Genomic DNA, 25824 nt, shown 5'->3' on the forward strand with positions numbered 1-25824 from the left:
TGTGTGTGTGTGTGTGTGTGTGTGTGTGTGTGAGAGAGAGAGAAGAGAGAGAGAGAGAGGTGTGTGTGTGTGTGTGTGTGTGTGTATTTATTTATTTTTTTTTTTCAGGGGCAGTACTGGGATTGAAACCAGGGGCACTTTACCATTGAGTTTCATTCCCAATCCTTTTTTTGAGACAGAGTCTTGCTAAATTTCTGGGGCTGGCCTCAGATTTGTGATCCTCTTGCCTCAGCATCCCAAGTTCCTGGGATTACTGTGTTTGGCAAGGACTATACTCAGTGAACCTTGCTGAGAAAGGGAACCTATTGACCCCTGGGAGAAAATTCACTGAAGTTACTGAGTTCTATGAGCAGATCTCAGAAACAAGGGCTGAGGATTAGGACAATGGTTCCAGACACAGAATGGTGACTACTAAAATCCTTCCCTGATCAGTTTTTCTGCTGGCAGATATATATTCTGATGAGAGAGTTATGTGTTACAGTATGGTCCAATTAAACCTCTAACATCTATTGGTTTGGACAGAGTTGCCCTGAGACATTTCAAAAAGATAAGCTCAGAGGAGGGAGAGTATTTTCCCTAGTACTAAAAAGAAGGTAAGCCCTAAGAGCTTGGGGAAATAGGAAATGCTGGAGTGTGACAGTCTGAGAGCTGAGGTGGAACAACATTAGTGTGAGCAGTAGCCAATAGACAGGGGACTTTTACAAGTTACTGGGTAGCAAAGGGAGACTTACAAGGGTCTCTAGTTACCCACGCAAGGAAGCACCTATGGAATTAGTGAAATTTGCCTGTTAATATGACCTCATTTGTAGTTACAGGCTAGAGACCCCTGTGGATATTTGAGTTATATGTAAATGATTTCAGCATTTGCCCAACCTCCACCCTATCCCCATTCCCCATCTTCATTCCAGGATGATTCTGGGTTTATTTTAAGCATTTAGTTTTGTTTTGTTTTTTACATGAAGGCAGGCTGCACAGCCATTGTTTTTGGACTTTCAGACCTCAGGACCTTATGCTGGTACCACTTCTACCTCTACTTAACAAGGGATAAACAGCAACCTGGTGCCAGGAGTGAGGGAATCTGAATTCTTCTTCAACAAATATTTACTGAACACCTACTTCGTGTCAGATACTGGTAGGTCCTGGAGATGGAGATGAGTATCTATGGTCTCTGAGCTCCAAAGTAGTTTACTGAGAGAGATCAGCAAATAGAAAATAATGGCATAATGGAGTAAGTGCTATGATGAGCAAAGAATCTACTTTTTTTCTTAAAACACCAGAGGAATCTTCGTAACACTGTTATAGAGCTGGGGCCTTCTGGGAAACTGTTCTTACAATCAAGTCAGAAAGATTTCAGGGTAACAGGCAACAGTTTATTAAAGAGATAGGAAAAGGGAAAGCAGCACTCAGTCAAGAGAGAGAGTGGGTCCTCTCAGAGATGATAAGGGACAGTGTGCCTCTTTCTGCATTCCAATTTTGTTGGGGATCCCAGAGAAGTTTCCAGGCAGTCCCACCAACATGATTTTTGTCTGACAGCAAAATGACATTACTTTCAAGTCCCCACTGCCATGACAACTCTAGGTCACTTTGGCCCATGATGATTGATTCTAATTGGATTCTTAATTTTAAATTCTTACAGATTTTATGATTAGGAGGAATTGTCCTTATCTCCCTAAATTTCAGGATCTGGTCTGTGAAAAAGCACACAAGTCTCCCCCTTCAAGTAGCTTGGGTTCCTCTCATCAACATTATTTTGGGTCTGCATTTCTCCTGTGGTTAACAGGTAGTTTGTTGAGGAATGCATGTGCCTGTCCACTTAAGTCAGGTAAAAAGAAAGCATGGGAGGATGTGGGGGAGTCAACAGAGTGGGCTTGTTTCAAAGAATTATTCCCATAACTTCATGTTTCATTTGTAGCTGTCTGTCTCCTAATAGCACTGTCATAATTCAGCTAGTCACTCTAGCCAGACACTTCTCTGGGTCTTATATATAGAATTCCAGCTAGCAAATCCTAGAATTCTACTTACCATATTCATATTAAAAAGTATAGTAATTTTATTTATTTACCAGTATAGGACTTGAACCCAGGGGTACTTTATCATCAAGTCATATCCTCAGCCCTTTTTATTTTGATCAGTTGCCAGGATGGCCTCACACTTGTGTCCTCCTGCCTCAACCTCCAAGTAGCTGGGATTACAGGCACACAACAAAATTAATACATTTTAATAACAACTATACCTCAAAAGAACAAGTTCCCAGAGGCTATAGTGATAGGAAATCAGATTCTCAAAACACTTGCTAAAAGTTCCAGAAATTCTCCTGCCCTCTGAGAAGCTTATGAACTAAGGGGAATGAAATCCACGTTGTGAAGAAATGCCCAAAGCTGACTCAAAAAAGAAAGAAAAAAAAAAAAAAAGCGATCTCAAAATCTTGGACCCTGGTAGTAGTAGCACACACCCACCTGTAACTCAGGTCCTTGAGGCAGAATTGCAAGTTTGAGGCCAGCCTCAGCAATTTAGTGAGACCTGTCTCAAATTTGCAAAAAAAGGGTTGGGGATGTTAGTTCAGTTCCTAGTACCAAACAAATGTTGGACCCACCCCCCAGCTCCTGGATCCTTTACAGAAAGAACAGACTGGGTAGAAATGGATCATGCTCAGTCCATGTGGCTTCTTGACTCCATACGGGGGTGGTGTGTGTGTAGATGACTTGTTTTTAAACAAATCTCTCCTTTCCACTTGCACTCAAAATTGCACTTGATTCTTTTACATGGAATTTTTGGCATTTTTTTTTTTTAAACTGGAGATTGAACCCAGGGGTCCAAAACCACTGAGCTACACTCATGTTTTTATTTTTTAATATCTTAGTTGTAGATGGATACTACACCTTTATTTTGTTTATATTTACTTTTACTTGGTGTTGGGGATCGAACCCGGGGCCTCACACATGCTACCCGAGGGCTCTATCAACCCAGCCGCCTTTTGTTTTGAGACAGGGTGTCACTAAGTTGCTTAGGACCTCAGATGCAGAGGCTGGCCTTAAAGTTGTGTTTCTCCAGCCTTATCCTCCTGAGCCCTTGGGATTCCAGGCCTGCGACACCGTGCCCGGCTCTGGCGTTTTAAATACGATAACCTACTTCAGTACGTGACCACCTTCAAATACGCAAAACCTGCCCCAAACCCATGTACGTGAGACTAGGCGGCCCAGAAAGAGGACGCAGCCACTGACTGCTAACTCACTTCCGGGGCGGTCCAGCACCTCGGCCGCCCGTCCTGCCCCGACAGGAAGTATTTTCTGCGCAGTCTCTGCAGTAGCCCCGTCTTTTGCCTCTGTCCTGACGGAGGCGGGACTTCCTGTTTCGTGTTCCCTGGGACCTCCAAAGGGATACTAGGACTGAGAGGGAGAATGTCTAAGTCCTGTGGCAGCGGATCAAGCAGTGCATTAGTTCGGGCCTGCTGCCGTAGTTCTCACTGATTCGTGCAGTTATCCACACTCTCTTCAAAGGCGCTTTCAGGCGGCCTTGGTGTTCTGAGTACGCAAGAGTGTGTGTCCGCAGGTCGAGAAAGGGCATGGAGGAGCCGCCACCGGCTCCCCCGAGCGTCTTTTGCAGGGCACGGCGTCCTTCCCCCCGAGTCTTTGCTGCCGGAGCTGTGGCTGCCGACTCGGAATCTCTGGTGGAGAATCAGAAGTTGCCTTCCTTAGTCCAAGAACCCTATTACCCGGAATCCGGTTGGGATCGCCTCCGGGAGCTGTTTGTCAGAGAGTAAAAAATGCCCAGGGTCTGTGGGGAGGGGCCACTTAAGAGTTAGCCTGGGGCCAAGAACCCAGGGGTGGTGGTTTATTTTTAAGTGAGATTAGAGGTTCTAATATTTGTGGAAGAAGGTTGTATCTTGACTTTGCCATTTGATAGTTGATTGATAGGTTTTTAATGTTAAGGCTCACTCACTGAAAGAGCTCCTAGGGATGGATACTTAGGTACATAGGGATGTATTCCTATTGAAATCAGTGCCCTAATTTTACAGGTAAGAAAAGTTGGGCCAAACTAGAAACTACTGACATCCCTGTCTGCAGAAATCTACTCCAATATTCTTTTTTGTATTTCATTTGATCCCAGACTTGTTGGTATTTCATGACCAATAATGTTCCTTCACCGCCCCTCAAGTGGAGATTGAAGAGGGCCAGAGAAGGTTGTCAGTTTTTTATTTTGCCTAAGGAAGAATTAAACAGTATCAACTATTGGGTTGTTGTTTTTGTTCTGTGCTTAGAATGAGCTCAGAGCCTTATTCTTGCTAGGCAAACATTGTAACACTGAGCTAAACCAGTGTAGTGTTTAGCTACACCCTTCTGCCATTTCTCATCATCTTATAGAAGAAAAGATAACTAGATTTTAAAATAGAAGATAACCCTTTAGATTGGATTTATTTATAATAATTCAAAAAACTTAATTCATTAAATTATTAATCACTTGTGAAAAGATTACCCTATCATGAAGTAATTTACTATACTACGCTGTTATCAAGGGGTTAAATTAAAATTGAAGCTTTATAATATTTCGGAGATAGTTGTAGCAAGGGAACTGACAGACTTGTGTTTAATTATTTTATTTAGGCTTCATCTTGGGGCCTTGCTGAGTTGCTGAGGCTGTCTCTCAACTTGTGATCCTCCTGCCTCAGCCCTCTGAGTTGCTGGGATTACAGGCATGCACCACCGGGCTTGGTAGCATTTTGGATAGTTCTTCATAGTGTTTTGGATAATGTCTCAACATGTTATCTTTTTGATGTTTTAGTGAACAACAGAGAATTTCAAAGGAACTTGAGAATATCTATAGGGCAGCAGCTTCAGCAGGCATCATTGGCTGGGCATATGGTGGAATACCAGCTTTTATTCATGCTAAACAACGCTACATTGAGCAGAGCCAAGCAGAAATTTATCATAACCGGTTTGATGCTGTGGTAAGTACTGGTGATTTAAATAGTATTTAGGGGCATACAAACTTAGCTATTTACACTTAGTCATTCTGTTAGGTTGTAGTTTAGGAGGGTTTTTTAAAAATCTAAATAACAACAGAAGTCCTAATGCTGATGTGTAATGTGTATACATTGTTTATTAGACTTCTTCAAAATAGGCATATAGGATCACAACTATGACTGGGATTGAACTTCTCCAGCCCTTTTTATTTTTTATTTGTAGACAGGGTATTGCTTGATTGCTGAGGCTGGCGTTGGACTTGATATCCTCCTGCCTCAGCCTCCATGGTTGCTGTCATAAGCATGTATCACTGTGTCCCAAGAAAAGTTTCTTTTTTTAACTTTTTATTTTGAAGTCATCAGGCTTAAGGAAAAGTTGCAAAAAATAGCACAAGATTCCCTACATACCTTTCATCCAGATTCTGTAAAATTTAATGTTTTACCATGTTTGTTTTATCATTCTCTCTGTATAATAAATACTATTTTTTTTTTCTGGACTGTTTGAGAGTAAGTTATAGTCATGATAAATAATTTAGTGTATATTTCCAAAAGCCAAGGCCATTTCTTATAAAACTAGCTTATAATGATCAAATTCAGGAAATTAATATTGTAGTGGACCATTATTTACATAAGGTCTGTTACCTTATTTACATAAGATCCACTATTATATGTGGACCTTATATAAATTTTGCTAGCTCTTCAGCTTATCTCATTTATTTAAAAAGTAAAGAAAAATTTTTATCTGATCTAGGACCTGTAGATTACATGTTAAATTTGTCTTTTATGCCGCTTTTTAGTTTCTTTTAGTCTGGAATTATTTCTCTTTCTTTGCCTTTTCTGACCTTGACAGTTTTGAAGACTGTGGATCATATATTTTGTAGAATGCCCTTCAATTTGACTCATGCTATACTTTTTTGGCAGGTTACCCTATTGATACTTATTATTAATTGATACTGTATTCTCAGCACAGTTGATCAGAAGCACATGATATCAATTTATCCTTTTACTGGTGATTTTTACTGTAGTTACTTGGTTATGATGATATCTGCCAAGTTTAGCCACCATAAAATTACTGTTTTTTCCTCTCTCTAATAGAAAGTATTTTATAGATACTTGTTAGACTTTTTGAGATTAGTAAATATTCAATTTTTTAAATCTAATTTTGGCATTCAATTCTTGCTTGAACTAGTTATTATTGTGGTGGTTGCCAAATGGCCATTTTCTAATCTCATCATCCTTTTGTGTGTGGGGGGGTACTGGGGGTTTGAACTCAGGATGTGAAGGGTGTATGACCCCCCAGTTGTTTTTTTTTTTGGTTCCAAGGCTTGAACTCAGGGGCACTTGACCACTCACTGAACCACATCCCCAGCCTTTTTTTTGTACTTTAGGGTCTCAGTGAGTTGCTTAGCACCTTGCTCTTGCTAAGGCTAGCTTTGAACTCAAGATTCTCCTGTCTCAGCTTCCCGAGCCGCTGGGATTACTGGTGTGTGCCACTGGGAGTATTTTTTTTTTTTTTTTATGAAGAACATGTCTAATACTGATTTATGTCTGTCATGGTGTTTGCCAGTTAGATTCCCTTAGATACTTAGTTGATGGATTACTTGCAATTGACATTGGCAGTTCTGTTTCTTTTCCATCTCCTGATAAAACAGGATGCACAAGAGACTTATTTAAACCTTAGTACTTAAAGAATGATAATTCTAGAGATTTTTATGTTATTTCTGTTATGGGACAGACCTCTCAGAAAATATACCAAGTCCATTTTGTCCAAATTGGAGAGTCTATTTAGCTGGCTGGCCTGCAACTGCTCCCCGCAGGACCCATAACTGTCTGTTCAAGCAACAGCATCAAGCCTGAGCATTTCAGGTTCTTTAAAGGCAAAAACTGCAAAAACCACATCCGGGTTGATATAGCTGCAAACAAGCAGGGGTACAGAAGCTGAATTCAGCAGTTAGCATAACAATGCAATGGGTACATTGGTATTTCCCATGGGACTTTTAGGTTGGCATAGCAGCAAGCAAGCAGAAGGGAAGTGGGTCGAAATGACCCTACTTGAGTATGAGTTAGAGAATGGTTACTGGTGTCTAGACAATCAGTCTCTGACAGGCAGGGTACATTGCCCAAGAAAAATGGGAACCAAAGAAAGAACAATTTTACATTGAATGAGAATTGCCATTTTGTGTTGCCAAACATGCTATGCTAAGCAACTCTTGATAGAGGCAGAGTGTTCCCGTGGGAGAAGCATTTCTTATATGACATGGAGTCCCAGGGTAAAATGGAGCTGTTTGGTCATTGCCCATATAGCCTGGCCCATAACAATTTCTATCTGACTAATTTATAGCTGGCATTCCTCCTGCCCCCATAATTTTTAGAATAAGGAAAGCATCAAGGTGTTTTGGAATCTCACAGCTTTTTTATAAACTTTAGCAATGTGCGCATCGTGCTGCCACACGAGGCTTCATTCGGTATGGCTGGCGCTGGAGTTGGAGAACTGCAGTGTTTGTGACTATATTCAAGTAAGTTATCTGAGTTTTGAGAGAGAGTCTTGAAATTTTTGTAGTGCATCTTTTGAGATTATAAAAAACATGTTGAAGGGATTCATAATGCCTTTTTCTCAAGAACTTTTGTTTATGTAAGAGGTTGATCCAATTGTAGTTTTTGGTATAACTGATAGAGGTCTACCAACTAGTATCAAAATACATATAAGGTTCCTAAGAAAGAGAAATTTCAAAACCTTTCTGTTTCAATTTTTTATGTTTTTATTTCTGAATATTCAAAAATTTTTCATCATTTATTGATGATGATGATAATGGCTATAAGACTATTAAAATCAAATGGAATTTTATTTTTTAAAAAAAGGGATGGGGGAAAAATAAAACTAATAGTTTGAAAAATGAGACAATTACCTTTAATGTTGTACTCAGGGGCACTCTACCACTAAGCTACATCCCCAGCCGTATTTTGTATTTTACTTAGAGAAAGCGTCTCACTGAGTTGCTTAGCTCCTTGCTTTTGCTGAGCTGGCTTTGAACTCAGCCTCCCAAGCCACTGAGATTATAGGTGTACACCACCACACCCAGCAATAAATGTTTCTTAACCTAACAACTATAGGTTCATGTGTTCTGGAGGCAGGAAGAGCTTGAGGGAGGAAGACAGTGATTTTTCTTTTGAATTTCAATAGAATTTATTCTAACCTGCTTAAGTTTTAAATTTCTTTGTCTTTTTCCTTTTGGCTTTTTCTCTTTTGATGTGACAGTAGTTTAATATGGCTAATTTCTAGCTGAATAGACCAGAATGTTTTTTTTTTTTCCCTCAAAAAAAAAAAAAAGATTCGATTTTGTCATACCTATCATTTTAATGAGAACAGCAGTCAAGAAGGTAAATGGGATATGCTTTGAATTGTATGCTTTTCTTCCATCCCAGCTCAGTGAACACTGGATTAACTGTGTACCGAAATAAAAATGCTATGAGCCATTTTGTCATTGCAGGAGGTAAGACATTTTTGTTGTTTTTCAACCTCAAATTTGGCTTAGAAAATATGTAAGGACTTGCAGATCAGAAGTACTGAGTTCTTTGGTTGGCTTCATATCGTACTTCATTCAACATTCAATACAAACGTGTTTATGGACAGCTTTGGGTTTGGCCCTTGGTATGCTTAGTGAATAAACAGATGAGATCCTTTTCTTTTTCATTGAATTTTAAAGTCTCATGAGGATGGGAAAAAAACAGGTTCCTGTGATAGGAAGCATCAAATACATAGGACAAGGGGATTTAAAGTGAAGTAGGTGGTCAGAGAATGCCTTTCTGAGAAAGTTAACATTTAAGCTGACATCTGAAGAATGTAAAAAAGAGCAGCAGAAGTATCAAGGGGAGGACTCTATGGCAATAAAGTTCCTTAGAAACAGGTTAATGTGGTTCAAACATAGTGAAGGGAAGAGTAGCTTGGGATGAGACTGGTCATATGAAGTAGCAAGAACCATATTTTCGTGGTAAGAGTTATGATTTTTCTTTTAAAGCTTCTTCCTCTACTAGATATGCCCTTTTTAAAGTGTTCATTAAAAATGGAGAATAGAATGGTGATTACCAGGGATTGGAGTTTGGGAGAATTGGGAAGATGTTGGTCAAGGGATACAAAATTTCAGGTAGGAAGAATAAGTTTTAAGATATTTGTTGTACAACATAGTGACTAGTTAACATTGATCTATTGTATACTTCAAAGTTGCTAAGAGAGAAGATTTTTTAAGTGTTTTTACTAGCAAACAAAATGAATATGGGAGGAAATGTTTATGTTAATTAGCTTTATTTAGCCATTATTGGTGTATACATATTTCAGAACATCATATCATATACCATACACACATATAATTTCTATTTGTCAATTCAAAATACATTTATGTATATTATACATACATAGGTGTAAGTATATATGTGTGTGTGTGTGTGTGTGTGTGTATATATATATATATATATATATAAAATAAACATTAAAAAAAAACACAATGTTTTCAGAAAGATAAATGAAGCTAAGTGTCTTATACACTCAATTGTCCACTAACTCACGTACATTCTCTCGCATAAAAAAACACACACACATACATATGCCACATTTAAAACTTTTTATTTGGGGGCTGGGATTGTAGTTCAGCGGTAGAGCGCTTGCCTAGCACATGTGAAGCACTGTGAGCCTCAGCAACATATAAAAGTTAGTAAATAAAATAAAGGTATTGTGTCCATCTGCAACTAAAATTTTTTTTAAAAGATCTATTTTGAAATTTTCTTTTTTAATTTGGAAATAATTTCAAGCTTACATAAAGTTGCAAAATTAGCTGGGCATTGTGGCACATGCCTGTAATCTCAGTGACTCAGGAGACTAAGGCAGGGGCATTGCCAAGTTTGAGCCCAGCCTCTGCAGCTCCAAAAGATCTTATCTCAAAATCAGAAATAAAAAGGGCCGAGGATTTAGCTCAGTGTTAAAATGCCCCTGGGTTCAATCCCCAAAATAAAATAATAATACAAAGAACACTACATACCCTTTTACCTGTAGGGATTTAGCCATTGTTAACATCATCTTGCCCCTGGGTGCATGCTTTCTTTTTGTTTTTCTTCCTTCCTGTCTTCCTTTGTTTTTTTTTTTTTGGTGGGGTATGAACCTAGGAACATTTTGCCACTGAGCTTTATCCTAACCCTTTTTATATTTTGTTTTGTCACAGCATCTTGCTAAGTTGCCCAGGCTATCCTCCAATATGCTGTCCTTCCTAGCCTTTCAAGTTGTACCACTGTACCGAGCCATTGCACTGTCTTTTTCAAAATCTGACTGGGATTTTAAGACTTTCTGTCAGGAGTTCTTCTGTTGTTTCCCATCACATTAATATCAATTCTTTATCTAGTTTTCATTTACCACTTTTTGGCCTTAGCTTTATAAATTTTGAATTTTCCAAATCCAGTATATTCTTGCTTTACATGATTTGGTTACTGCTATTGAATACCCTTTCCCAGTCCTGCAAACACTTTGTTCAGCTCCTACTTTTCTTTCTTTCTTTTTTTCTTTCTTCATGTCTTCCTCCCTTTCCCTCTTTCTTTTCTTTTCTTCCTTTGGATTGCATCCAGGGGCGATTTACCACTGAGCTATATGCTCAGTCCTTTTTAAAACTTTTTTACTTTGAGGCAGGGTCTTGCTGAGTTGCTAAGGATCTTGCTAAGTTGCTTAGTCTGGCCTCAAACTTGTGATCCTCCTACTTCAACCTTCTAAGTTGCTGGAATTATAGGCATGTTTCATCACACCCAGCTTCTACTTATCTTTCAAAGTCCAGGTCATTTGTCAGCCTTAGCTTCTTCCCCAAGGAGTTCTCCCTCACCCCCATTTTTCTTCCTTTAGTTCTGCTTAGGTGTCTTTTCCCTGTGTTTCCATAATTAACTATAGTTTTATTAAAATACTTAAAACATTATATGGTAGCTGTTAACTTGTTTTGCTTCTCTGCCAAACCAACTTAATGAATTCATAGGAAGTATTTGTCTTTCATTTTTTCATTTCACAATCATTTGACACAGCCAAATAGACTTTTCTTTTTTTTCAGTATTAAAGATTGAATCCAGGAGTGCTCAATCACTAAGCTACCTCTCCAGCCTTTTTTTATTTTTTGAGACAGGTTCTTGCTAAGATATTGAGGCTGGCCAGGAACTTGCAATCTTCTTGGCAGCCTTGTTAATGAGTAGGATTTTAGGTGTGTACCACCATATCTGTCTTAGAATAAATATATCTTGTTTGTGAAAATGATTTGTAAAATAAGCAAGGTGTATCTGATACAATATCAATATTTATCTCAAACAGCAATCAACATTCTATATGATAGTGTAATGCTAGAGTAATTTCCCATAAAGTCAGAATAATATCAAGAATGTCTCTTTGATAATTGTTTGGCATTGGTCTGGATATTAAAAAACAAAACAAAACAAAAAAACATTCAACATCCAGAATGGCTTAGTGAGGATCTTGGAAAACCCTCTTCCCAAAAAGAACCAATAACACTGAAAATCATTATCAAAAAAACAACTTTTTAAAGATACTGGAAATTGATCCAAGGCACCTGACAAATTGAGAAGCATTTATTCAAGAATGTCTACTGAATCTTGGTAAGAGCAATGAGTCTGTGGTGATTTATCCTGAGGCTGTTCCAACCCCTGAGCCTCCAGCTCTGTGGTGCAGAAGTCCCACAAAGGAAGGGTAGGCTGAGAGGGTTTTGTTACTCGAGGGGGCTGACATTTGGAGCAGAGCACAGAAAATTCCGTGTGTAGGGAAGTTGCTGAAAGCAATTTCAATCAAGGAATTCAAACATCACACAGCTAGCCTGGGGTTTTGATACTGTTTCAGGAAAAGCCATAGACCAGTGAATGAGACAGAATTTTAATGAGGATCTTAGGAACAGTAATACCAAAGAAACAGCTTGGTGCGTTGCATTGATATGCCTGTAGTCCCTGTGTGGGAGGCAGAGACAGAGGGATAATTAATAATAACAATATAACAATAATTATAACAAGACCAGCCTGGGAAATATAGTGAGATCCTGTCTTCAAGAGAGAAAGCCAAAAAGGACCATAATGAGATCATATTTACCCCATATGCCCTGGAAGCTTGTGCACATGGTAAGGTTCCAAGTATACTCAGGTTAGGGCTCTAACAAGCTACTTTTTGGGTAGATGTGAGTCCTTGTGAACACAAAAAGTAAAAACCAAAAAAAATATGTAAACTGAATAACTTTTAAATGTATTCCCTAAGCCACAGACAAATTCACTTGTAAAGGATACAAGTCTTATTGTTTTAATGAATCATTGACAACTAAGCTGGTGCAATTCCTAGGATGGGAGACATAAAAATAAAAACTGAGAGCAGACATCAGTGGCTATACTCTGTAGCAAAATAGACTCCACAAATCTGGTCTAGGCAAGTTACCATATAAATAAAGAACCACAACCATGCCCCTAAAGGGGACATGTTCTAACTCCAGAGTTGCTGTGGTATATTACTTAAAATGTCCAGTTTTTAACAGTCACAACAAAGTCACATTGAAACACTAGGAAAAAAGCAATGGGAATTTCCTCTGATGGGGCCTGTCTGTGTACATAACTAACAAAAGACTTCACATGATGGCTCTTAAAAGTATGAGGACAGTGAGTTAACATATAGATATCGGTAAAGAAAGAAATCATAAAAGTAATTAAGTGGAAATTCTGGAGGTAATAAGTACAATAATAGAAATTTAAAATTTACTGAAGAGGAAAAATTCAGCAATAGATTTGAGGTAGCAGAAGAAAGTTCAGTGAACTTGAAGATAGATGATCTCTTCTGAAGGACAAAATTTAAAAAGTGAACAAAGACAAATGGAACATCAGAGGTCTATGGGACACCATCAAGCATTCCAACACATACAGAATGGGTATACCAGATGGAGTGTGGAAAGAGAGAAAGGAAATAGGAAAAGTATTTGAAGAAATAATAGCCATAGGTTCCCAAATTTGATGAGAAACATTAATCTACATATCCAAGAAATGTAACAAACTCCAAGGAAAACATAAAACAGATTTGTACCTAGATATGTCATACTTAAAACTATTGAAAAACAAGGAAAATCTTGAAAGCAGCAAGAAAAACAATTCCTTCCTCACTGGGCTCAAGGCATTCTAGCAATTCTGAAGACAGGAGGATGGCAAGCTCAAGGCCAGCCTCAGCAATTTAGTGAGGCCCTAAGCAATTTAATGAGACCCTGTCTCAAAAAAGAAAAAGGGATGGGGATGTGGCTCAGTTGTTAAGCGCCCCTGGGTTCAATCCCCAATACTAAAAAGTAAAAAAATAAAAAATGAAATGGTGGCACTTACTCGTAATACCAGCAACTCTGAAGACTGAGGCAGGAATTTAGTGACATCCTGAGCAACTTTGTAAGACTCTCCTGTCTCAAAAAAGAAAAAGGTGATAATTCAGTGGTTAAGCACTCCAGGGTTAAATCCACAGTACCCCTCTCCCCCCGCCAAAAAAAGGCAGAATAAAGACATTGCCAGATAAATAAAGATAATTAATTGCTTGCAAATCTGCCTTTAAAAATGGAAGTGATACCAGAGATTAACTTAAATCTACATGAAGAGTTAGTTAAGAGTATTGATAAAGGTGGTTATGTAAAACTATTAAAGGCAATATGTAGATTCTAAAAAGAATAACAGACAAAAATAATAAAAATATAATATCAAGTATATAACATTTAATGATATCTGGAACAATAGTAACAAAAAGGAGAGGGAAAGAGTGCAGTTATATTGTAATAAGGGAATGACACCAAATTGTCACCTGAGTCCACAGGAGGAGATGGAAGTGCTAGAAATGGTAAATGGGTAGGTTATTATAAAATATTGTAAAAATAATTTTTTTCTTCTGACTCTTAACTTTAAAAATACATAAGGTTGTATGAAACAATAATTATAACATTGTATCGTTGAATTTAACTACATACACCACAGATAGGACAACAAGAGCACAAAAGTGATAGAAGAGTATTGTTTCATTGGAACAAAGTAATAAGACAGTAACTTTAGAAGTATGGGCATCCTGAGCACCTGTGATCTCCAGGAAGCTGAAGCAGGAGGATCATCAAGTTTGAGACCAGCCTGGGCAACTCAAAAAAGACCCTGTCTGAAAATGGAAAATAACAATGACTGGGGGTGAAGCTTAAGTCAGAAAGATCAAAATGGAGTTGAAGAAGAAACAGAAAAGAAATAACAAAATGGCAGGCCTTAATCCAACCATATCAGTAATAATATTACATGAATGGATTGAACATCATTGGTGATTTTTTTTCTCTTAACATTAAATATTTCTCCCTGCTCTCACTTTGCATGTGTGGTTTCTAGAAGTCTTATGTAGATATCTTTGCAGGTAAGGAAGGTGTCCCCCTATTCCTCTCTGGCTTCTTAAGAAAGTGTGTGTGTAGGATTAAACTCAGGGTCTTACACATGCTAAGCAAGTTACCCTACCATTGAACTATATCTCCAACCTAGTATTTCTTTCTTTATCTTGGGATTTTCTACAGTTTGAAAATGGTATGCTCATGTGTAATTGGGGGGCCAGTTATCCTGCTTGGTGTTTCTTGAGTTTCCTAAATGTGGTTTGTTTTCTGACATTAATGTAGGGGGATTCTATTTGTTTCAAACATTTCCTGAGTTCCTTTCTTTCTTCTTCCATTCCATCTACTCATGTTAAACCTTTTGAAGTTGTCCCACAGTTCTTGGATACTCTGGAGTACCCCCCCCCCGCTCCACCGTTTTGCTTTTCTGTTTTGGAAATTTCTGTTGACACATGTTAAAGCCAAGAGAGTCTTTTTACCAGCTGTGTTCCTTCTACCAATGAGCCCATACAGGGGCATTATTCATTGCTTTTACAGTTTTTGATCTCCAGCATTTCTTTTTGGTTCTTCCTTAAAATTCCATTTCTTTGTTTGTATCACCTGTTCTTTCATGCTGTCTACTTTATCCACTATAATCCTTAGCATATTAATTATAGTATTTATATTCTCAATCTGATAATTCCCACATCTCTATCACAACTGGGTTTGGTTAAGATACTTATTCTGTCTCTTCAAGTGATGATTTTGCCTTTTTTGTGTGCCATGTAACTTGATAGCTGGGCATATTATACTAAGTAAAAGGAGCTATAGCAAGTAGGACTTTAGTAACGTGGTGGCAAGGTGTGCTAGAGTAAAACCTTCTGTAGTCCCATGATTAGGTCTCCATTGCGGTAAACATGTGCCTCTGATAGCTTCACAAGTGTGTCTTATGTTTTCCTTAGGTGGGACCAAATGGGTAGTGTAGACTAGAATTGGATATTTCCCTTCTTCCACGTGGAAGGCTAAAGCAGGTTGAAGTTGGATATTCCCTAGGTTTATATAAAAACCTCTGATAAATAAATTTATCTGTAAAATCACTTATCTTGAGGGCAGCTGCTCTGGTGTAGTTCAATATGGGCGATGGGATTTTTCTTAGATCTTCACTGTAATAACTTAGTAGAACTCTTGAAGATAAAACTCAACAGTGTGGGATCCTCTGTGACTGAGCAACCTGGAGTTTTTCTCTCTCAGACTCCCCTACTCTGAGCTTCCAGCAATTTGTCATTTATAGTTCAGGTTTTCCTACTCAATACCAGTTCCCATGGAACTACTCCAGCAAGTTGTGATTCTCTATATTCATCTGTCTGCCTTCTCAATTTTGAGGTCAACAGTTTACCTTGTGACCTCACATCTGTGATAGATCTAAGAAAAGAGTTGTAGTTGTTTTCAATTTATTTAGCTTTTTACTTATTAGGATGGAGTGATAAATTCTAATCTTATTCCACATCAAAAACTGGAAGTCCCCTTTCTTTGTGTCCCACATCTTAACATGACAATAAGAAAGCCCAAGTGCTCTCTGCTTCCTGGCCACCATGAAGTGAACACAGTTCTTCTACTACAACCTTCCACCATGTTGTTCTTCCTTACCTTGGGCCCATAGCAGTGGACCGGGCCAGTCATGGACTAAACCTCTAAAACTATGAGCAAAAATAAACTTTTCCTCTTCTTTTTAAAAATTTTTAAAATTTTTTTAGTTGTCACTAGATCTTTATTATTTATTTATTTATTTATATGCAGTGCTGAGAATCAAACCCAGTGCCTCACACATGCCAGGCAAGTGTGCTACTGCTGAGCCCCAGCCCCAGCCCAACTTTTCCTCTTCTTAAAAAAAAAAAAAAAAAAAAATTAAAGACAAGAAAGCCCAAGTGCTAGCAGGCATGGTAATCCCAGCATCTCTGGAGAATGAGGCAAGAGGATCACGAGTTCAAGGCCAGCCTGGGCAATTTAGTGAGACCCTGTCTCAATATAAATAAGAATTGGGATTGTAGCTCAGTGATAGAGTTCCACTGGGTTCAAATCCCAATACTGTCTCCTCCTCCTCCCATAAAAAAGCCCAAGTGCTATGGGCCACCTTTATTGGTGCCAGCAGGTGGTTTAAACCATGCAAGCTCCAGTCTGTACAAAGCTTTCACTCTAATCCTACCTTCCACCACCATAAAAACCCAGGCCAGTCACCCTGGGTTAATGGCTCTTTAACGCCATTTTTGGATCATTTTTATAATTAGAAACCTACCTTGGTCTCCTCCTTAAGTTTCGTTGTGTGTGTAATAAACCTTTTAATATCCTATTAGTGCAATTTTAGCATTTTGGTATATGATCCAGATTTTAGGTGTGAAGATTAAATATTATTAAGAAGGTGATTCTCCCCAGATTGATCTAAAGTTAAAACCCTGTCAGAATCTCAAGAAGCTTAAAATATCTTTTGCAGAAATTAACAAGCTGATTTATTTATTTATTTGGAGAGTCAAAGAACACAGAGAAAGCAAAACAATTTTGAAAAAGAAAAAAATAAAGTTGGAGGACGTATACTTTCCAATTTCAAAACTTACTATAAAACTATAAAACTGTAGTAATCAAGGCACTATATTGGTCTAAGGATAGGTAAGTGAAACAGAATGGAGAGTCCAGAAATCTGTATCTTATATTTCTTGTCAGTTGGCTTCCAGAGATGCCAAACTAATTCAATGGTGGCAGGCATGTGGAGTGGTGGAGTATTGCATAGTCCCTTGTACAAGGGGTGAACTTTGCTCCCTCATACCATACACAAAAATTAATTTAAGAGATCAAAGACTTCAATGTAGGAGCTAAAACTATAAAACTAGAAAGAACATGCAAGAGTAAAACTTTGTGACATTTTATTAGGCAAAGACTTATATATGATAGCATAATTAGTTAAGAAAAAGTTGATGTAAATTGGATTTCATCAAAATTTTATATTTCAAAAGAAGGCATTATTAAGAAAATGGAACTGGGCCTGGTGGCACACCTTTATAATCCCAGCAATTCAGAAGGTTGAGGCAGGAGGATCACAAGTTTGAGGCCAATCTGAGCAACTTAATGAGACCCTATCTCAAAAATAAAAATTAAATATGGCTGAGGATAGGTACCCCTGGGTTTAATCCCCAGTATCAAAAAAAAGAAAGGGGGCTGGGTTGTAGCTCAGTGGTAGAGCGTTTGCCTTGCATGCATGAGGCTCTGGGTTCGATCCTCAGCACCACATAAATAAATAAATAAGAAAGAAAGAAAGAAAAGAAAAAGAGACATGCCCAGAATAGGAAAATCAATCAGCTAGCAAGTGAATTAGATTGCCTAAGAAGAAGTTGGGAACAGGAGTAAATGCAAGCAGACGCAAGAAATCTTTTTGTGAGGACGGAAATGTTCTAAAATATGCTGACCTTTGCACACTGAATCCATTAAATATTTTTACTAAAAAATCATTGAATTGTTCATTTAGATTAATTTTGTGGTATGCAAATTATGCCTCAGTAAAATTTAAAAATATATTAACCGAAGGGACAAAGGCAATGCTTTAGAAAGGAAGAAACAATATAGATTCCTAGAGTGATGCTTTGAAAAATAATTATATTTATAATATTCATATAATATTTATTATATTTATATAATAATTATATTTATAATAGTAACAGAAGTGTAACGTAAGGAATAAATTTAATAAATGTACAACTTCTATGAAGAAAATTACAAATCATAAAATAATAATAAATATGGAGTTGCATTTAATACAGTTAACCCAGTTTCATTGAAAATAATTTAAATCAAAATTAGATTTTTTTTAAAAAAAGAACTTCATACAGTGTTAAAGCCTTTAAAATTCAGATTCTGTGAGCATAGCAAAAAATTTCCATGAATAATTAGGGGATCTTGCAACTATTATAAATTGAAATGTGAATAAAATTACAACAAAAACAGTGGAGTATTGGCAGATCTGTGAAACAGAATTTAAAGATCAGGAACAAACGAAGCACACCCAAACATCTAAACTAGAGCAAAGGTGATTGTTCAGACTGATGGTGAAAGAATCATGGACTGAAACAATTATTAGCTGTTTAGAAAGGAATGAAATTGTAACTATTCATTACAACAAAACAAATTAAAATTCATTAAAATGGTTACGTAAAAAATCCACAGAATATTTGGAGACAAATAGAAGTAGATGTATGTCTTATTTCTAAGTGGGAGTATATGTTAATGTATGTATGTATATACACATGTGTATGTATACATATATAAGTAGGAAATTATTAGCAGACTCAGCCACATAAAAATTTTAAACTTATCTATATCAAGTACTACAGAAGTATGTAAACAATCCCAAAATAACGTAAGCAGGTAATCAGTAAAATCTCTTACACATCAAAGAGAAGGATATCTCAGTTGGAAATAGGAAAAAGAACATGAATTTGTTCTTTCAAATACATGACACAGATAACTTGTAAACCTGTGGTAGAACAACTATCTTTCTCTGCTACTTGGGAAATGTGACTTAAATTAGATACCACTTTTGGTCTATTAAAGTGGGAAAGATAAGAGAACACAGAACAGGGCATTTGCATATTTTTAATGGGAAAGTAACAGTGCAACTTTTTTGAATAGCAGTCTAGTAATTTAAGTCAAAAGCCTTTGTGGGGAATGGGTGCACACCTGTAATCCCAGTGGCTTGGGAGGCTGAAGCAGGAGGATCTCGAGTTCAAAGCCAGTCTCAGCAACAGCAAGGTGCTAAGCAATTCAGTGAGTCCCTGTCTCTAAATAAAGTACAAAATAGGGCTGGCTCAGTGGTTGAGTGCCCCTGAATTCAATCTCTGGTACCCTCCCCCAAAAAAGAGCCTTTAAAATTTTTGTGTCTTTTGTCCTAGGAATTCCATTTCTATGAGTTTATTCTAATGTACAAAGATTTATGTACAGGAATTATTGCACCTTTATTTAAAACATCCATAAATAGAATACCTATGATGGACAATAATTTGTAGTACATCCATGGAATAGAATTGTGGAAGAAAATTTAGTGATATGAAATTTAATAATGTGTTCAAAGAAAATAAAAGGTGTAGTATGTACAGTGTGGCCCCATTATAAAAAGATTTTGTTTGTAAGACTAGGAAATAAGACCAAATTACTATCTCTGGGTAATGATTTTTGTTCTTGTTCACTTAGAAAATGTAAAGAATAAATATAGAGTATTCAAATAAAACTATAAGCCTCAAATATTGCCATTCATAATGGTATTAGTTGCATTGTGCTTCTTGAAAGAGGAAAATGAATGAACATAAAATGTATGCAATCCCAGTGGAAATTAAAGAGGTGCATACCATTCCATCGGCCACAAGGGGGCACTGTAGGCCATTGCTTTGCAGGCCTGTCTGAGCTGCAGTGCAGCTGCAGACTGGATGAGGCTGGGAAAAGGCATTAGCCACTGGGGCTACTTGAAGATTTGGTTTTTGTTGGGGGTGAACTTTCCCTGAAAAAGGAAGAAATAGAAGAGATGGAAGTGAATAAAATGCAGATTTTAAAATGTAAATAGACAAACACCGAGCAAAATGAGAAGAGATTGGATCCATTAAAATAGCGTTTATTTATTTATTTATTATTTAAATATTTATTTTGTTAGTTTTAGGTGGACATGATATCTTTATTTTATGTTTATGTGGTTCTGAGGATCGAACCCAGTGCCTCATGCATGCCAGGCGAGCACTCTTCCACTGAGCCACAACCCTAGTCCCTAGCGTTTATTTTTGTAAAAGAGATTTCTTCTTTTGAATCTGCAAGGTAGATGGAAAGTTATGTATGGGCTATTTTCTTGTAGTGGTATGTTAATAGTAGGCTCAGGAAGCTCACTTAGGGGACTGTATTATAGAAGGAAAAATTTAAAATGGAATTATTGTATTCAAAGATTATTTAATTTTAACTTTATTCTTTTTAAATAGCTGTCACTGGAGGTCTTTTCAGAATAAATTTAGGCATTCGAGGCCTGGTGGCTGGTGGTATAATTGGAGGCTTGTTGGGGTAAGTGTTAAAATGATCGTATTTTAAATTTGTACATCTTTTATTAATGCCTTGCCTATTAAAATTATCATTCATTTTCAAAGGACATATTTAATAATGAGAGCCTATAAAAGATTGTTAGTTTTGTATTGGCAGTGACTTTGTCCAATTCTAATTCTACCCTAATTGTTTTTACATATCACAATAAATAATTTAAGATTGATTTAATACAGCTATCTAAGATAGAGTCTATATTCAAAATTCCTTTTCACTGAACAAAAACTATTTATATATCACTAATACCTGAGATTATTTGTAATTTGAATGAAGGTAGTTAGAAGGAGCTGGAAGAATAAAACAGTTAATAGGCACATTTTATGAAATTTTTTGGTTAGGTTTGGTTTAACTTAATAGATTAATTTTTTTCCCAACATTTAATTTTGAACAATTTCAAACCTGCAGAAAAGTTGAATGAATTAGTATATTCCTTTCACCCAGTTTCACCAATTGTTAACATCTTGCCACATTTGTTTTCTGTATCTCTGTATATGTGTGGGATATAAGTATGTTTTTTCATTTCCTTTTTTTTTTTTTTTCCTTGAATAAAGCTTTTGAGACCTCATGATACTTTACCCCTAAATATACCAGTGTCTCCTAGGATGAAATCAAAATACAATTATTACAATAAACATTGTTCTAATACTACTAAGATAGGATCCATATTCAAAATTCCTCAGTTATCACTATAATGCTCAGATTATTTCTCAAATAAATTTGATTGTCCCCTTATGATTAGATTTAGGTTATGTTTTTGGGAATACAGCATAGGTGAAGCAGTACCCTCTTTGTATCACATCAAGAGACATGTCACCCATTTTAAGTAATATTAACTTTAATTACTTGATGCTTTGGTTTTATATTGCTGTGTAACAAATTACCACAGACTAACTCCTTAAAACAATACTCACTTATTATCCCACAGAACAGAAGTCTCGTGAGCTTGCTTATTTATTTATTTATTTATTTATTTTAGTTGTAGATGGACACAATACCCTTTATTTTGTTTAGGTTTTTCGTTTGTTTGTTTTTTAATGTGGTTCTGGGAATCATACCTCAAGCATGCTAGGCAAGCAGTCTATCACTGAGCCACAACCCAGCCCTGGATGAGCTTATTTGCTTAGGGTTTCACAAGGTAAAAATCAAGGCGTTAGCCAGGCTGTGCTCTTATCTCAGGGTTCTGGAGAAGAATCTGCTTTCAAGCTCATACAGGCTGTTGAAAGAATCCAGCTCTTCATGTCGATAGGCCCAAAGTCCCTGTGTCCTTGCTTCCCATGAAGCAGATGTTGCTTTCTATTCCTTGAGGCCACCCACATTCCTTCCACAGGTCCCCTCCAGTTTGAAACCAGCAGCAGCACCTTGAAACCTTCTTGTACTCCTTGTACTTTGAATCTTCTGCTTCTGTCTGCCAGATGAACTCAAATTTAACTGAATAGTCACCTTAATTATATTTGTAAAATCCATTTTGCCATGTAACTTAATGCAGTTATAGGCATAATATCTCATCCTGTTCACAGTGAAGGAATTAAGAAAGCAAATTTGGGGAGACTATTTTAGAATTCTGCTAAGGCAGTATCTACTAAATTTATCCATTGCAAAGGTATTCCCTTCCAGTCATGAATACTAAGTGTCTGTAGAATAAGACTATGTTAATATCCTACTGTCCAACTTTTTCCTCTAGTGGCTTTTATGATCCATTAATGATCCATGCTGTAATTGACTATGTTTACAAACTATTGTTATGATAATTCTATTAATCCTTCTGTTTTCATTAGTTGACATTCATATGAATAAAAAAACGTTCTCCTTTCTCTCTTCCTTTTTCTCTTCCTATCTACTTCCTTTTCCCACCCCTTTTTCAGGAGGGGGGGTAATACTATAGATTTTGGGGTTCTTTTTAAAAATTTTAATTAAAAAAATTCAACATGCCACATCCACTGTTGACATTATTTTTGTTGTAGTGGTAATATACCAGCTTGACTTATAGGGGCAAGGTATTGAAGTTAACTGCAAATTTTTTATTATAAAATCATATTACATAGTTTTTACCATCTTAACGATTTTCTAAAAATATTCTTAGTTGTAGATGGACACAATGCCTTTGTTTATTTGTTTTTTTTTTTTTTAATGTGGTGCTGGGAATCGAACCCAGTACCTCATGCGTGCTAGGCAAATGCTCTACCACTGAGCCACAACCCCAGCCTCAATCTTAACCATTTTTAAGTGTACTGTTCAGTGATGTTAAGTACATTAACAAAGATGCTTTAATTATTAAAGTTCTTTTATCTGATAGTGAACAAGTGTGTCAGTGCTGTTACTTAGTAGAGTTGCTCACATGTCATGGGGTCTGAGGACTCTTTCCCTAAGCTTTCTCTCCACTTTCCCTCAGCACTCCTGTAGGAGGCCTGATGATGGCACTTCAGAAGTACTATGGTGAGACTGTTCAGGAGAGAAAACAGAAGGATCGAAAGGCATTCTATGAGCTGAAACAGGAAGAATGGTAAGGAGATGTTAAGACTAGGGGATCTGGCTTTCCAATTTCAGCTGTTTGGTGGGTGATGCTCTGCTGACCCAAGTACTCTAACTTGCCACCCAACACAAAAAAGGGTTTTTTTTTTGTTTTTTTTGGGGGGTGGGGTTGATACTAGGGATTGAACCCAGGGGCTCTTAACTATTGAGCCACTTCCCCAGCAATTTTTATTTTCATTTCAAAACAGGGTCTCACTAAGTTGCTTAGGGCCTTGCTAAATTGCTGAGGCTTGCTTTGAACTTGCAGTCCTCCTGCCTCAGCCTCCCAAGTTGCTGGGATGACAGGCATGTCATGTCATTATACCCGGGTAAGAAAAGTTTACTCTTCTTGGTCTTATTCTCTTTAATTAAGGAGAAAAGAAACATGAAAGGCACTAACTTTAATTTCAGTTTGGTGAGGATCTTTCTTTAGATACTTTGTAACCTAAAGTTTCATTTGGTTGCATATTTTTCTTTTCCTATGTTCTTGACTACATACAAAATTACTTAAAAGTAATACACATCAAGGGGCTTTACTTGGCTTGTTTAAAAAGTGGTAGCCCCTATGTTGTTTACATCTATAGGAATACAAAACATGTTAAATTCCTACATTCAAAAATTATACATCAGCCAGGCATGGTGACGCACTCCTGTAATCCAAGCAGCTTGGGAGCTGAGGCAGGAGGATCACCAGTTCAAAGCCAGCCTCAGCAAAAGCGAGGCACTAAGCAATTCAGTGAGACCCTGTCTCCAAATAAAATACAAAATAGGGCTAAGGATGTGGCTCATTGGCCAAGTGCCCCTGAGTTCAATCTCCAGTGCCAAAAAAAAATTTTTTTTTTTTCCTTCTTGCAGTAGGCACAGAGGAATTGAATAGACATAGTGGCTGTTAATGAATGGGATGTCACTGAGGAAGGAGCATGAAAATTTTTGTGTATCCCACCTGGTCATTTCCTGGGGTACACTAATTTCTATTTACTGGGTAGGGTATTCAGACTTAGTGCAGACTCTGTGCAGATTCTATGTAAGATTAGCATAATGAGCTGCTGTCTAGTACTCCTGAGTACATATGGCTTCCTTCACCATGACACCATCCGTTTTGATAATGTGGGAATCATGTGTGATTGGCTTGTGAGTGGAACAGGTCAGGAGAGAGAAAAGTCATTGTATATGAAACTCAAGGAATAGTGTTTGCTCATAAGTTGCCTACCAAAGCAGGGAAAGTAAGACAAATAATTTTTGTTTTAAATCTCTGTAAGAACTAAGAAATGGATAACTTACATCCTTTTTACTCTTTGATTACAGGAAAGCCAGACTGCAACTTACTGAGCTCCTCCCTCAGGAAATTGAAAACAGCCTACAGAAAAATCAATCTGAGGAGGATGCTAAGAAAATTGAAGTCCTGCTAAACCTTCCTAGAAACCCTTCATCACCAGATAAACATGATAAGGATTGAGAATGTTCCAGACTTGAAACTCATGGGAGAGTCAAAGGAGCTATGTTGCTGTAGCTATGAATGCCAGTGCCCGTCTCCTCTGGCATTGGACCAGCCTGCTGACACATGTATGCACTGGCTCCTGTAGTGGCAGTGACTTGCTCCTCTCTGTTTTTTTAAATCAAGAATTGAGCTGCTCAATTCTCATTTTATTTATCCTTAAATTTAAATACATACTTATATCTGTATTGATCTTTTGACCCATTTGTATGCTTATATTTCTTTACCCTGGATTTTACAAATATAAGTAAAAAAATTCCCAAAGTATTAAAGTTGAATTCTATAGGCTGTATATTTGCTCATGTAGTCCTTTGATGGGTACCTTAACCTGGTGTGCTGGTGCACATCTATAATCCCAGCAACTTGGGAGGCCAAGGCAGGAGGATTGCAAATTTGAGGCCAGTCTCAGCAACATAGCAAGGCCCTAAGCAACTTACTGAGATCCTGTCTCAAAATTAAAAAAAAAAAAAAAAAAAAACGGGGGGTGGGGGGGTGGATGTGGCTGGAATGTAACTCAATAGTAAAGCACTCCTAGATTCTATTCCCAGTTACCACCTCCCACCAAAAAAACAAAAACAAACAAACAAACAAAAAAAAAAACTAGGTATCAGCAGGAAAAGAAACAACCAGCCAGCAGGACCAGGCTGTAATTGAAGGTCGTCTGTAAAACTCTTGGGCCCTTGTGGGCTAATGTATAGTAGTGTTTTGCTTTGTTCTAATAAGAATCAAAGATGACTTCTATGCCATTTGAAATAAAATACAAAGTTAACAAAAAGGAAGTAAGTCACATTATTGAAGAAACAGTCTGACTTTGTTTCCTCTCAGTTTTGCTGATAAAAAGTGTGTGCGTATTGTTGCAGGAGCTGTGTAGAAGAGAGACACCATACCTACACTTGGAGCTGCTGCCTAAGAAAGCTGTCTTGCAGATTTCAGCAGTTAGTAAATGAGAAGGAAACAAAACTGGACTAGGTGTTCAGCATTCCCCACCTTGGAAGTTCCACTTTCAGACTATGGTCTGAAAATATTAAATGAAAAATTCCAGAAATAAATAAGCAATAAGTTTTGAGTTGTGTGCCTTCCTGAGTAGAGCGATAAACTCTCATGCCTTGCCTCCCAGGACAGGAATCATTCCTTTTTCCAGCATGTCTATGTTCTACCCATTCATTCATCACTAGTAGCAACACCTATATAAAGTTCTGAATTGTCTACAGTTTCAAGCATCCATTGGGGGTTTTGAAATGTATCTCGGGGAGACTACTATATAAAGGGGGGAAAGCTGCTAGTATTTTGTTTTAGTGTTGGGCCTCTCTGCTCCTACTTTAAGAATACTGTTGTTCCCCAAGAGTTAGGTCTACGGAGATGGGTAAATAGTAGCTACA

At 37.4% G+C, this 25824-nt stretch overlaps 1 protein-coding gene and 1 non-coding gene across 3 annotated transcripts; one reads left to right on the forward strand and one right to left on the reverse strand.

Annotated features, from left to right (window-relative positions):
• The first annotated feature begins 3338 nt into the window (after positions 1 to 3338).
• Timmdc1 (translocase of inner mitochondrial membrane domain containing 1) lies at positions 3339 to 25419 on the forward strand. 2 transcript variants are annotated; one of them, XR_003301315.2, is made up of 8 exons: positions 3339 to 3756; positions 4780 to 4945; positions 7388 to 7476; positions 8384 to 8451; positions 20328 to 20406; positions 22832 to 22942; positions 24256 to 24513; positions 25306 to 25419. XR_003301315.2 is itself a non-coding variant. In XM_026394161.2 (7 exons), exons 1-7 carry the CDS (start codon positions 3563 to 3565, stop codon positions 24404 to 24406), a joined length of 858 nt encoding a protein of 285 aa, XP_026249946.2. In that variant the 5' UTR covers positions 3339 to 3562; the 3' UTR covers positions 24407 to 24923. The 2 variants fall into 2 exon arrangements, 1 of the variants encoding a protein (XP_026249946.2); XM_026394161.2 differs by lacking the exon at positions 25306 to 25419 and having other exon boundaries at positions 24256 to 24923.
• On the reverse strand, positions 22570 to 22642 carry Trnaa-agc (transfer RNA alanine (anticodon AGC)). Its single transcript has one exon. It is a non-coding gene; the product is annotated as a tRNA-Ala (tRNA).
• Positions 25420 to 25824: the final 405 nt, after the last annotated feature.

This window comes from Urocitellus parryii, chromosome 2 (assembly GCF_045843805.1).
Source record: "Urocitellus parryii isolate mUroPar1 chromosome 2, mUroPar1.hap1, whole genome shotgun sequence".
Taxonomy (NCBI): domain Eukaryota; kingdom Metazoa; phylum Chordata; class Mammalia; order Rodentia; family Sciuridae; genus Urocitellus; species Urocitellus parryii.